Source organism: Pipistrellus kuhlii, unplaced genomic scaffold (assembly GCF_014108245.1).
Source record: "Pipistrellus kuhlii isolate mPipKuh1 unplaced genomic scaffold, mPipKuh1.p scaffold_m20_p_24, whole genome shotgun sequence".
NCBI classification, from domain to species: domain Eukaryota; kingdom Metazoa; phylum Chordata; class Mammalia; order Chiroptera; family Vespertilionidae; genus Pipistrellus; species Pipistrellus kuhlii.
The window spans coordinates 10,662,999-10,676,052 of NW_023425523.1; the positions used below are offsets into that span (position 1 = coordinate 10,662,999).

The 13,054-nt window shown below is 51.6% G+C and overlaps 2 protein-coding genes across 2 annotated transcripts in view; one reads left to right on the plus strand and one right to left on the minus strand.

The window, feature by feature from the left end:
• The window catches only part of CD58 (CD58 molecule), a 29,327-nt gene extending 18,462 nt beyond the window's left edge, over positions 1-10,865 (plus strand). The window contains exons 3-6 of the mRNA XM_036453264.2: positions 991-1,281; positions 5,297-5,359; positions 7,621-7,657; positions 10,733-10,865. Coding sequence (XP_036309157.2) covers positions 991-1,281; positions 5,297-5,359; positions 7,621-7,657; positions 10,733-10,742 — 401 coding nt within the window. The 3' untranslated portion in view covers positions 10,743-10,865. The remainder of the gene's footprint in view (positions 1-990; positions 1,282-5,296; positions 5,360-7,620; positions 7,658-10,732) is intronic.
• A 9-nt stretch (positions 10,866-10,874) lies between these two features.
• LOC118727465 (UBX domain-containing protein 11-like) lies at positions 10,875-12,839 on the minus strand. Its single transcript, XM_045586997.1, is given in 3 exon segments — positions 10,875-10,998; positions 11,000-11,123; positions 11,126-12,839. Coding segments are annotated over 3 exon segments (1,197 nt in total). The 5' UTR covers positions 12,087-12,839; the 3' UTR covers positions 10,875-10,886.
• Between the last annotated feature and the right edge of the window lie 215 nt (positions 12,840-13,054).

The window sequence follows — 13,054 nt, forward strand, 5'->3', positions numbered from 1 at the left end:
ACATCCATCAGCTACCTCCTGCACACTCCCTACTGGGGATGTGCCTGCAACCAAGGTACATGCCCCTGACTGGAATTGAGCCTGGAACCTTTCAGTCCCCAGGCCGACGCTCTAGCCACTGAGCCAAACCGGTCAGGGCCGGTGTATAACTTTTTACTGAAGTTAATAGAAATATACAGATGCCAGCTGGTCTGTATGCGAAATCCTCATCTCTGACTGGGTGGTTAGCAGAATTGATTAGTTATAAAGTGACTAATTCCATTATTGTAGGGGGTGAAGGAGGCACATTCCTGGCCTGTTTAACTTGTTTAAGGTACAAGGTGTCACTAATCTGTTAAAAGTCGCTGTGGTAAGTCCCCGGGCAGCGAGAGGCTAGGAAAGGTTCTCCATGGGGGGGGGGGGGGGGGGGGGTCTGAGCGCAGAGGTTCACCCGAGGCCACAGAAAGGTCTGCGTGCCTGTTGGTGAGCAGGTGGGCTCGCCCTCCCAGGCCGGGATGTGACTGTGGTGCAGTAACGAGACCGCCTGGAAGAGCTTCTGTGTCGCCAAGTGGGCTCTGACAGCGCAGAACGTGGTACCAGTTCTGCCACGGATCTCCCCGCACAGCGCTTTCCTATCCCACCTGGCCTGGACCCTACACTCAAGCATGTGACTGTTTTCAGTAAACGCAGTAATGAATATTTATAATAAGTGAGGAAATTAAAAACTAGAAATCCTCATGTCTGCTCAGGTGAGGATCTGCAGCTACCTGAGTTTGCCACCATCCTGCCTGTTATCCTGGGGCTTTCAGAGTCAAGGACGAGGGGTCAGCCCCCCCCCCCCCCCCCCCCGTGGTCTGAATTGGAGCAGGCAGATTGGCCTCTGAGGAGGAGCGAATACTCTCCTGTTGGTGCCCAAGGAAGTGGCCTGCCCATCTCTGAAACACAAGACAGTTCACAGATGATGAGTCTACATATGACTATTGTACTAAACATCACCTTTTCCCCTCCCAGACCCTCTTCCGTCTCCAACACTAGGTTGTTATTGGGTGAATGAAAGCATTTCTGTCCACTGCGAGGTGCCTCAGAGTTACAGGCGACATCGGGACCTGTTACGCTGCACGTGGAATTGCTCTTCCCAACAGTGTGAGAACAGCTCGCAACTCATGGCCCTTGTTGCCAACTCGCCACCTGAGCTACGTTTTACGAAGGATGACGATCTCTCACAGGAAGTACACTGCTTTGTTAAAGATCCAGTATCCAGCAGGACATCATCGAAGGTTTTGTCAACCTGTGTCCCAGCTGGTGAGTACATAGCTACTCATCCTGTGGCAGAGATGCTATATAGTAATGGGGTTCATGGACCAGTGGTGGTTTGTGGGTTTCAAACTACAGGGATAGGGGCTAACATCCATTTCACAAATTCAAAATGTCAAGTGAGCTATAATGTTCATGGACACCCCAGTAGAGCTATAAGCTAACATTTTTAGCACTTCCTCTTTAACACCACTCCAATACATCTATCAGTTAATTAGCACACGACCCAATGGGTTGGGTGCCACAGTAATTATTCCTTTTTATGGGGAGAAACCAAGACTCAGGAAGTGTAAGGTGCCTGCCTTAGGTCAACCGCTAGTAAATTGAAATCAAGCCATCTTGGGTCCAGAAGCCCTGCACTTAACTATTTATAATACTGTTTCTTTCTTTCTTTCTTTTTTTTCTTCTTCTTTCTTGTTTAATGTTTTTATTGCTTTTTAGAGAGAGAGGAAGGGAGAAGAATAGAGAGAGAGAAACCTCGATGAGAGAGAATCATTGATCGGCTGCTTCCTGCACACCCACCACTGGGGGTTGATCCTACAACCCAGGCATGTGCCCTGACCAGGAATTAAACTGGTGACCTCTTGGTTCCTGGGCCAACACTCAATCACTGAGCCACATCCACTGGTTGCTTTGTCATATTCTTCCTTACCATTATGTTCTCACATGTGCTACAAGACTCTGCATTTGATAGATTTGTCTAGTTTTCAACATATGAGATGCATATATGTCTGGGGACCTGTTTTCAACTGGTGTGCCGCAATGATTTTTAAAACATGCAGTACCTGACCGTTTAGTCGGGGGCACTGACCTCATTTCCTTTATTTTTATTTATTTATTTATTTTTAAATATATATTTTTATTGATTTTTTTACAGAGAGGAAGAGAGAGAAGGACGGAGAATTAGAAACATCGATGAGAGAGAACCATTGATCAGCTGCCTCCTGCACACTGGGGATGTGCCCACAACCAAGATACATGCCCTTGACCAGAATCGAACCTGGGACCTTTCAGTTCGCAGGCTGACGCTCTATCCACTGAGCCAAACCAGTTTCGGCCTCATTTCCTTTAGATTGTCAAATAAAAAATGGAATAGTTATGGTTTAAGGGCTTCACACCACCTGAGATGAAAAAGGCTAAAATCGTTGGTCTAACACCCAATCTCATGACAAGCTGTCTCACTAATGGTCTTTTTTATGTTAAGTCTTAAGTGCATTTGTAATTGGCCATTTTTATTATCTAATTTTTACTTTATATCTTCAGTTGACAAACAAAAGGACTAGTGATTTGAAAGTGGTTCATTGAAACGTAAGCGAACAGATGACTTATAGTATTCATTATAATTCAGAATATCATAATTCTATGTCATGAACAGGATTTCCAGGGCAAACAGAGAAGATGCGTTTCTTTGGGCTGAGATAGGGCGATTCTGTGAATGAAACTTTTTTTTAACATAATGAATAGTAAACAACGGATGTAAAAACCTTGAATTTTATTTGCTGAGTGAGCCATTCTCATTACTTCTCCAGTGTGTCATACCTTTTGAAACTTCAAATAATGACATGAAGCCATTAAAGTTATGGTTTCATTTTCAGACAAAGCAGTGTGACTTCTCAGATAAAACAAATATTTGCAGGAAAAGCACAAAATGGTTCCAATTTGCAGCTGATGGATTTGGTCCCTAAAGACAGAGAAAAGACCAAACTCATGGAGGTGTCACTCATAGAGGCACCATTTGCACAAGCCACACAACTGCCAAGAAGATTTAAAAACCCACTGCAGCTCCAGCTGATGTAGCTCAGTGGATAGAGCATTGATCTGCAGACTAGAGGGTCCCAGGTTCGATTCAAGAGCACATTCCTGGGGCTCGATCCCCAGTAGGGGGTATGAAGGAGGCAGCCAATCAATGATTCTCTCTCATCATTGATGTTTCTATCTCTCTCTGTCCCTCTCCCTTCCTCTCTGAGATCAGTAAAAACATTTAAAAAACCCACTGCAAAGTTAGTGACAGTTATTATGCTTGGAGCATATTTATGAATTCCACCTTTGGGTGTTGCATACTACCCAAGGCAGACTGTGTGAAAATACCATCCATGTGCAAGCGATAGCTGTTTCCCCGTGGGAGTGACAGAAAGCCACGCCAATGTGCTTTGGCTCATGTGCTGTGCGCCTCACCAACCAGGAGAAAGAGGCTGACTGGGTACAGCGTGAGTCAGCAAGTAGAAATCTGGTAAAGCTTCCAGTGTTCCAGGAGGCAACATCCTTGAAGGACACAATTCCTAGACAAGATCCTCTGTAGAATTATGTGGAACTAGAGGCCTGATGCACAAAGATTCATGTAAGAATGGGCCTTCCTTTCCCCTGGCTGCCGGCACCACCTTCACTCGGGCGGGAGCTGCCTTTCCACCTTCCCATGCTGCCCAGAGGCCTGGCATGGCCTGTGTATGCAAAGTAAGCCACCATCTTTGTTGGGTTAATTTGCATACTCACTCCTGATTGGCTTGTGGGCGTTGCAAAGGTATGGTCAATTTGCATCTTACTCTTTTATTAGTATAGATGTTTCACGAGGTTTCCAAGCATTCTGTCTTTGCCCAGTTTTCATTTAACATTTGTCATTGGGATTGAAGGCTACACCTCGTAGATACCTTGAAGCAAAAGATTGTTACCACAACATCCCTCTCACCAATGTGAAATACGAGTTGTGCATTTGAAAACAAACCCTTTTTTATTAAATAATTGTGACGTATCTTTTAAAACCCCACCCCCCCCCAATTGATTGTTCGCATGACATTCTAGATTTTGAAAGTTTGAGAGACATTGCTAGACAGTTCTTTGGCCTTTTAAATCTCAGAGTAGTGTTGACATATGAGATACATATATGTCTGGGGACCTGTTTTGATCTCCAGTTAACCAAATGTTTTCTTCTCTGAAAATCTGGGCCGGAGCTTAATGACTTAAATGATTCTTTTCAACAATAAAATCCCAGGGTCTCTCTCCCTCTCCCCCTCCCACCTGCGGATTTGAATACTTTTCTCGAGTTGCATACATCATAACAGATATAAATCCAGGAAGGTACAACATTTAAATATTGGATCTTACTTGTTCAAGTGCTAATTTCTTGTGTTTCTAATGCTTTATCAAGTGAATCACAGTAACTCATCGACTAGCCTGCTACTCACTGCAAACCCTTCCAAAAGCAGTTTCCTCTCCACCACCATTGTAGACTGGCTGGACAGGAATTGTTATTTATTTTTTAAGAGTGAGGAGACTGATTCAACAGGTGGGGTGACTTTGCCAAGGTCACTTAAGTAATGGAGATAGAATTAAAATCTAGGCCTTCAAATTCTATTGCTGTGGTCAAATTCATTGTCACACCAGGAAATGGGCTAGGCACCTGCCGGCGTCCGGTCACAACATATTGGGCAAAGTATCAAAACATAAATAACCTTGTTTTATTTTTAAAGACAACTTACTTATACATATGGTTGATTCATTAACCTTGAACTCACGGCCAGTAGTGCTTATCTAACTCAGGCCTAAAGGAAGCTTACCCAACATATACATTTTCTCTGTAAGACATAAAGCAGCCTTTTTGTGCTTAGGGATGCTAGACAACATGTCAGCACTCTGCTTGGGAGAACATTTTAAACAAAAGACAAACAAACATTAAAAAATGTGAACAACTGGCACTGAAGAGGCCACGTATAGAACACTTACAGATAGTGTGAGAGCTGGAACAGGAAGGCGGCGTGTTGCCTTGCTCAGACTCAGCAGGGACACGTGCATCGGGTGACTCAACATTTTTCATCATCTGCCCCACATGCCCACGAATGATCGTGAAGGTGCTGTGGGGGTTGATTTGAGGAATACAAATAAATTTCAGCAAGAAGGAGGATCAACTGTATCTTTATTTTGACCAGGTCAGCTAATTGCATTTCTTTTTTCTCTCTCTCTTTCTTTCTTTCGTTCGTTCGTTCGTTCGTTCGTTCATTTTGTTTTACAGATAATCCAAGGCATAGATATCTACTCATAGCTATAACATTCGTAGGAATCTTCTTTTTAATAGGTATGTATACTTCTCTTAAAAATATAAGTTTTCAAATGTGAGTTGGTTTTTCAAAGGCTGGAAAATAAATTTGGAGATAAAAACAAAGTTTGAAATTGTAGGCATTTTGAAAGAAGCAGAATCTTCAGTTTTACTTGTTTGGTTGCTGGTGTGCCGGGTCCCTCCAGAGATTCTGCATTCTGCTAACTTGGGGTGAGTCCTCAGGCAGGGGCACAGCCCAGTATTCCTGGGATGTAATCCGCAGCCGCCTCCTGTCCATGGCCCACTTCCACAGAGAGTTATACTTCTGGTCTCCAAGCCAGATTTTGCAGAAGACTCCTTACTCTTGGCTGCTTAGGTCATAATGCCCATGTCTTACAGCCTCAGAGGAGGTCCCAGGTAGGAAGGAACTTTTGTTGACTTGGGTGACATGGAGTCCTATATAATAAAAGCTTATTATGCTAAGTGTCTGGTCATCCGACATTCAACAAATCAAAGCATAATATGCTAATGATATGCTAAGGCTGTTCAGCCGCTCACTATGACATCGTAACAGATATAAATCCATGAAGATGTAACTGACCATCAGGAGGCAGACAGTCGACCAGTCACTATGACGTGCATTGACCACCAGGGACAGATGCTCTGACCAGTAGGTTAGCTTGCTGCTGGGATCTGGCCAATCAGAACCGAGCAAGAAGGCCGGACATGCCTTGGAGCCCTCCCGTGGTCCCTCTCTGGCTGGTCAACCTCCTGCATCCCTCCCTGGCCCCATCATGCATCAGTGGGGTTCCTCAGCCTGGCCTGCGCCCTCTCACAATCCGGGCTGAGGGGAATGCACCCCCCCCCACACACACACACACCAAGTGCACAAACTTCATGCACTGGGCCTCTAGTGGGTAATAAAGATCTGGTATTTCCTGAGACTTCCTTAGTCCCCCAGCAATCTCGGGCCAACGTAGATAGCAACCCGTGTGCCCTGGAGAATGGGTGACCTGACACGCAGCTCTTCCTCAAATCCCAAAGGACATTGACCCGACGTGAACAGATAGCTGTTCTTGAAGGCCTATCCGTTTCCATATCTGCCTTCACCAAAAGGGTGTTCACAAGACTCCTGTGAGACTCCCACAGGGAGTGCTAGTGAGGAAGCTAAAGGTCTTTCAGCTGAGAGGAAATCACTCCAGTATCAGTATTGGTAGCACCACATAACCTAAAAACAATTGTTCTAAAACAATAACCTGGCACCCATCTCGGCTCTCAGGCCATGAGTTGGGAAATGGAGAGGTGCTGGGCGTGGAGCTTTGGGAAGGCGAGTGAGGGGGATGTAAACAGCTCCAGCTCCGCGGTGTAGTGGACAGACACCTGTGCGCGCCCAGGCGGGCCTGGGGCCAGGCTGCTGGACCAGGAGTGTGGCTCGATGCTGAGGCTGGTGCCTTGTGGGAAAGAAACATGCGTACCGGTGGGAACAGTACCTTCACGCCCAAGCTGCACTGCCACGAGCCACATGTGGCTGTTGAGCCCTTGAAACGTGGGAGCCAAGCACTCACTGGGCTGTGAGTATAAAATGCACACTAGGTGTATAAGACAGTATTAAAGAAAGGAATGTGCAATGGGTCAATAATGTTCCCATTGATTAGATGTTGAAATGAAAACATTCTTCTATGTTGGGCTAATAAGTAAGACATACCATGAAAAGTAATTTTACCGATTCCTTTCCATCTAGCCTGTTATGTGGCTACTGACATTTTTTAAATACTTGTGTGGCTCACATTATGCTCCTGTTGGGCAGCGTTAGTCCAAACCAGTGGTTGGCAAACTGCGGCTCGCGAGCCACATGTGGCTCTTTGGCCCCTTGAGTGTGGCTCTTCCACAAAACACCACGGCCTGGGCGAGTCTATTTTGGGAAAGTGGCGTTAGAAGAAGTTTAAGTTTTAAAAATGTGGCTCTCAAGAGAAATGTCAATCGTTGTCCTGTTGATATTTGGCTCTCTGGACTAATGAGTTTGCCGACCACTGGTCCAAACCATCCTGGCCTTGCCTTCATTGTCAGCCCTGTGCCCACCCCGCTGTAGGCATAACCATTTTGTCAGCAGTTTCTGCTTCTCTGTGATGACTAATTGGACCAACTCAGTCCCCAGTGCCATGGAAACAGTGAGGCATGCCGGCTGCCCTGGCTCAGGTTTTGAGGTTTCCACATCCACGTCTCTGAAAGGCAGGCAGTAACTTCAGGTTTCAGCTTCCATTTCCAGTTCTTTAATTGGGATGAAATGTCTTCATTTGTAGGATTTCTGTGCTATGCCAGACGGGCAGAAAAAACCACGTAAGTACCCTGTACCAGGCGTCCTCAAACTTTTTAAAGTGGGGGCCAGATCACGGTCCCTCAGAGAGCTGGAGGGCCGGACTATATGAACTACTAATTCCTACTGTAACACCTCGGCTGCGCTCACTGCCCAAAAAACCTGGCGGGCCGGATCAGACTCCTCTGCGGGCCGCAGTTTGAAGACCCCTGCTAGGCTGTGCATGGGGGACACTGTGTGTCGTGGGCTAGACCAGGTCGGCCTGGCTATCGGGCGCCCCTCACTCGGGGGGCCAGATTCTGTGCATCTCCAGTGCCTGGGACAGTACCCAGTGCCATCAGCAGAGAGGGAGACGAACCAGTTCATTCACACCAGCCGTGTGCCCGGCACGGCCCTGCCACCCTCTATATCTCTTCCCATTGAACCTCTCCCCGAGCTTGCACGGTCAGTACCACGTGCTGGGGCATGGTCCCAGTAAACTGCCATAAGGAGACTCCGGAAGGGCCCGCATGACAGATCCTGCTGGCGGGAGGAGGCTGGGGCCCAGGACAGGAAGTGGCTTTGAGGTGAGGGGCAGAGAGGCCCAGGCTAGAGCGGGCAGGACAGGAAGTGGCAAGCAGACTGGCAGGTTGGGCCACACCAAGACTTGGAGAGTTGCCAAGAGGTTCGGTCTTGTCTCCAGCGGAAGCACTGGGATGTCTGGGCAGAGCTTGGCGTTGGGAAGATCCCTCTGCTAGCGAAGGGCAGGGGGTTAACTCGCAGGTGGCTGGGAATGGGCCACGGGGGAGTGAATGAATGGAATAACCCGGCCCAGCGGAGAGGGCCCAGGTGTGGGGGTCACGCAGATGTGAATCTGGAGGCAGAGACGTGGGGGATGGGACTGGGTGTTTGGCAAAGGGCACGGCCCACGCCGCACCAAGCTGAAGAGGCGGCAGAGGAGTCCGTGTGTGCAGGGCTGTCTTTGGAAGGCGGAGGCTGAATGACTGTCATGGCCCGGGAGCCAGGAGCTGGGAGTCAGAAGCTTCCTGAGCGGAGGCTCTGCATGTGCACACTGCTCTGGGGTCAGGTCTGGGAAGGCAGACCTGACACTGAGGGGGACATCCCGGGAGGAACCTGGCTCGCTCAGGCTGGGTGTGGGAGCGGAGCTTCCCTCTTCTCAGCATGCTTTTGTTTCCGCTCAGCTACTGACTTGATGATGATTTTTAAAGGCAGAGAGCCCATCGTGGCTTGAGGGGGAGTTTCCGAGGCCCCATTGTTATAGAGTCACATGTTCGCCGGAGGGTGGGAATTAGGGGGAGAGCTGAGGAGGGTACCAGCATAGCTGGCAGCAAATGCAGAACCGCCTCGTCTCCCGAGGACAGTGTTAGCGAGAACCAGCTGGGCTCGGCCTGTGGGTGTCAGGTGTCTGCGGGCCAACGCGCAGTCCCTTGGGGCGGTTTCGGGGAGTGCTGGTAAAGGCCTGGACACAGATCCCAACGTCCCCACCTTCACAAGGCAGAGCCCCCCTCCCCGGAGGACAGGTTTGCAGGTCCCTCCGCCTGCGGGAGCGGGAGGTGCGGGCTGGCCCTCCGGAGCGGGCGGAGCAGGCTATGGTGGGGCGCTGGGGCCCGGGGCTGCCCTCGGGAGGAGCTCTGTGCTGGCCCGGACTCGGTGCAGAAGGGCCGCCTCTCGCACCCCTCACATACCCGCAGCCCCACTTCCATGTTCTGTGGGCTCTGGATGGGGGAAAGCACCTGGTTATTTCCCTCAGCAGGAGTCCTAGGAAGGCTGGGTGTGGAGGAGATATTTTGGGAACTCTGTTCTGGTCTGGTCCCAGTCTGATCTGGTTTGGTCTGGTCTGGTCCTGGCTGATCCGCTCTGGTCTGGAATCAGACTGTGGAGAAGACAGCAGCCAGGGAGGGCGTGGGCTCTGAGTGAGGGAACTCGCTCAGGGAGGCGGTGCCCAGGTTTTAGCCACTTTCTCCAAGAGAACCGATTGTATCAGCGCCAGGAGGTGCCCAAGAGGGAAGTTGTGGTGGGAAGAAAGCTGACGCAGCAAGGTCATGTGGCAAAAAGGAAATAAATGCTGAAGGGGTGACAGCTGCCCTGGGGGACATTTCACTGCATGCTGAGACGGGTGGGTTGGGGGCGTCGGGCAGGTTTGGGGGGACAGGTGGGTTTTGGGAGATGGGCCGGTTGTGGGGGACTGGGGCCTTGGGGAGATGGGCGGGTTTGGGGGGACGGGCGGGTTTGGGGAGATGGGCGGGTTTGGGGGGTCGGGCGGGTTTGGGTAGATGGGCGGGTTTGGGGGAACAGGTGGGTTTGGGGAGATGGGCCGGTTTGGGGGACTGGGGGCTTGGGGAGACGGGCGGGTTTGGGGAGATGGGCGGGTTTGGGGGAACAGGTGGGTTTGGGGAGTGGGCAGGTTTGGGGGACGGGAGGCTTGGGGAGACGGGCGGGTTTGGGGGGACGGGCGGGTTTGGGGAGATGGGCGGGTTTGGGGGAACAGGTGGGTTTGGGGAGATGGGCGGGTTTGGGGGACTGGGGGCTTGGGGAGACGGACGGGTTTGGGGAGATGGGCGGGTTTGGGGAGATGGGCGGGTTTGGGGTGTCGGGCGCGTTTGGGTAGATGGGCAGGTTTGGGGGAACAGGTGGGTTTGGGGAGTGGGCAGGTTTGGGGGACGGGGGGCTTGGGGAGACGGGCGGGTTTGGGGAGACGGGCGGGTTTGGGGGGACGGGCGGGTTTGGGGAGATGGGCGGGTTTGGGGGGTCGGGCGGGTTTGGGTAGATGGGCAGGTTTGGGGGAACAGGTGGGTTTGGGGAGTGGGCAGGTTTGGGGGACGGGGCGTTTGGGAAGACGTGCGGGTTCGGGAGGGGGGGAGTGGACGGGTTTGGGGAGACAGGCCGTGCACCCAGGCCGCACACTGAAGGCGGTGCCCGTGTGGAACCCCCGCTGTGTCGGCCTGGAGCCCGGTCCCGCCATCCTGCCCAGGCGTCCCCGCTGCCGTTGGGGTCACTGCAAAAGGGCCCGAGCAGGAGGGCCGTGACGCGTGGGCTGCAGGGGAGGAGGGGGGAGGACTGCATCTGGCCGGTGTCTGACATGAGTCATTTTCTTGCAGCGCCAGATGACGGAACCAGATCCGGTCCTCACCCAACGCAGCCTGGATGCCACCGATTGCCTCTTCAGTGTTACAGTCTCTGAGAGCCTTCGTTACCTTCACTCCATCAGTGTTTTTTTTTTTTTTTTTTTTTTTTTTTTGGGGGGGGGGTGCTTTATTTGGGTTGGGAGCTGTGTTGGGGTCCATTGGCAGGTGGCGGTGGCGGCGGGGCCCGGCTCGGCCGCAGTAGCAGATTTGCGTTGGGCACCAGTCCGGCCTCCTGCAGCGTAGACTGTGGACGGGAACGCACTGAAGATCTCAAAGGCGTTTGGGTCCTTGCCCCTGGCCTCCGCTAGCAGGGCTCTCACACCCCCGATGGTGTCCTCTGGCTGCATCATTGGCAGGAAGGCCTGTTCTCAGACTTGATGCGCAGCATGGAGAGCTGGGGCACAGGCGACTCAGGGTACTCCTGGCTCCTCTCACGCTCAGCAGCCAAGGCAGGCGTCTCCACCACGATCTCCTGGACCGGAAGAGGCCACAGGCAGCAGTTCTGCAGGGCATCCCGGATGGGGCCCCGGATGTCAATCACCTCGCCTTGACGGATCACAAGTTTGGGGAGCCTGCTCAGAAACTTCTCAGGGGTCATCCTGGAAGCTGTGTGCTCCGTGAGCAGGGCCTTTCGAACCTTCTGCATGCCTGTCACTTGGTCCTCTCCTGGGAATGGGTCCAGCCCATCCTCTGGGTAAACCTGATTGTGCAGGTCACTCACCTTAAAGGGGACACCATCAGGGTACAGGCGCTGGAGCTCTGCAGGAAAGGAGCCGTCCAATGTGTCTCCGAGGCAGCCCTGTGTGGAGGGATCATGGAATGGCCGGAAGGGCCCATCAAATACCATTATGCCATTCCGGTACAGCTTCAGTGGGATGGGCTCAAGACCATGGGCCGGTGCTCCTCTGGGCATTGGCTCCACCTGGGAGTCACCGTCTTCCACCAGCTCACTGAGATTCTTCAGGCTGGCCAGCAGCCTGTCATAGTCCACTTCATGGGGCACCAATGAGTCCCCTGCCTTCCAGAACTTCTCGGCTATCATCCACTCCTCATCCTCCGAGCTGCTCGAGTCCTCATGCTCCCTGGGCTCTCCCGCCCACTGCAGACCGTAGTCCCCAAGGAAGTGCTCCACCTCCCAGACCTGCCGCCGCCGCCGCTGCGCCCACGCCATCTCCAGCTCCTCCTGCCGCTGCAGGGACATCTTGCCCTTCTGCTCCTCGAGGATCGTCACCAACTGCTCAAGGGACTGTATTCTCTCATCCTTGGACAGCATCTGGTCAGCCTGGGTCTTCACCCGCTCCTCCAGGTCCTGCACCTTCCTTGCCATGGTCAGCAGCTCCCCATTGAGGGACCCGGCAGCTTGCCTACCCACAGGAGCTCCTATGCCATCATAGCAGGAAGGGATGGAGAAGTTTCCTCCGAGCCTTGTCCACCACTCGGCACGTTCACTGAATCTTCATTTCTGTAGAGCTTTACCCCTCACCTCCCTGAATTCACATTCTCTGCCAGCAGGGGCACTTTTCGGGTCTTGCCAAGAGAGGACAAAGGTGTGCTCAAAATTCTTCTAGATTTCAGTTGTCAGGAACTCCCGGGCAGGGCCGAGGAGCCGTCCCGCGGTGCTGCCATCTTGTTTTCACGCTGTTTCCCAGGCCTCCATCAGTGTTTTGACGCTTTGCTTTTTAAGAAAAAACGAACAAAAGCGGTTCCTCTTCCCCCAATACGGAGTGACCGCTGGTCATCTCACTGTCCCTCTTGGCACACTGTAAATAAATGTAAATATGGACAGAAAGAGCCAGGCGGCCTGGCTCTCTCTCCTAAGTTAAAAAAATAAAGTGGCCGCGACCACGGGAGATGAAGGCCTTTTGCGCGGTGGAGGGAAGAGAACTCATTGCAGGGCCACGGGAGAGCGAAGGCGGAGAGGGACAGACCTTCCACTCGTGGACTCCATGGCCGTGGACAGGAGCCATGCTTGCAGGGGCCAATCCCCAAAAATGCCATTGTTCACTAAGTCCAAACAATGGTGGTCAAATCCTAACAACTGATCAACAATGCGAACTTTGATAAGAAGTTCTCCATAATCAGTTCTCAACAATTACTTGTTACTATTAAAGTTTAACATTATAGCCGAAACCGGTTTGGCTCAGTGGATAGAGCGTCGGCCTGCGGACTGAAGGGTCTCGGGTTCGATTCTGGTCAAGGACATGTACCTTGGTTGCGGGCACATCCCCAGTAGGAGGTGTACAAGAGGCAATTGATCAATGACTCTCATCGAAGTTTCCAACTATCTCTCTCCCT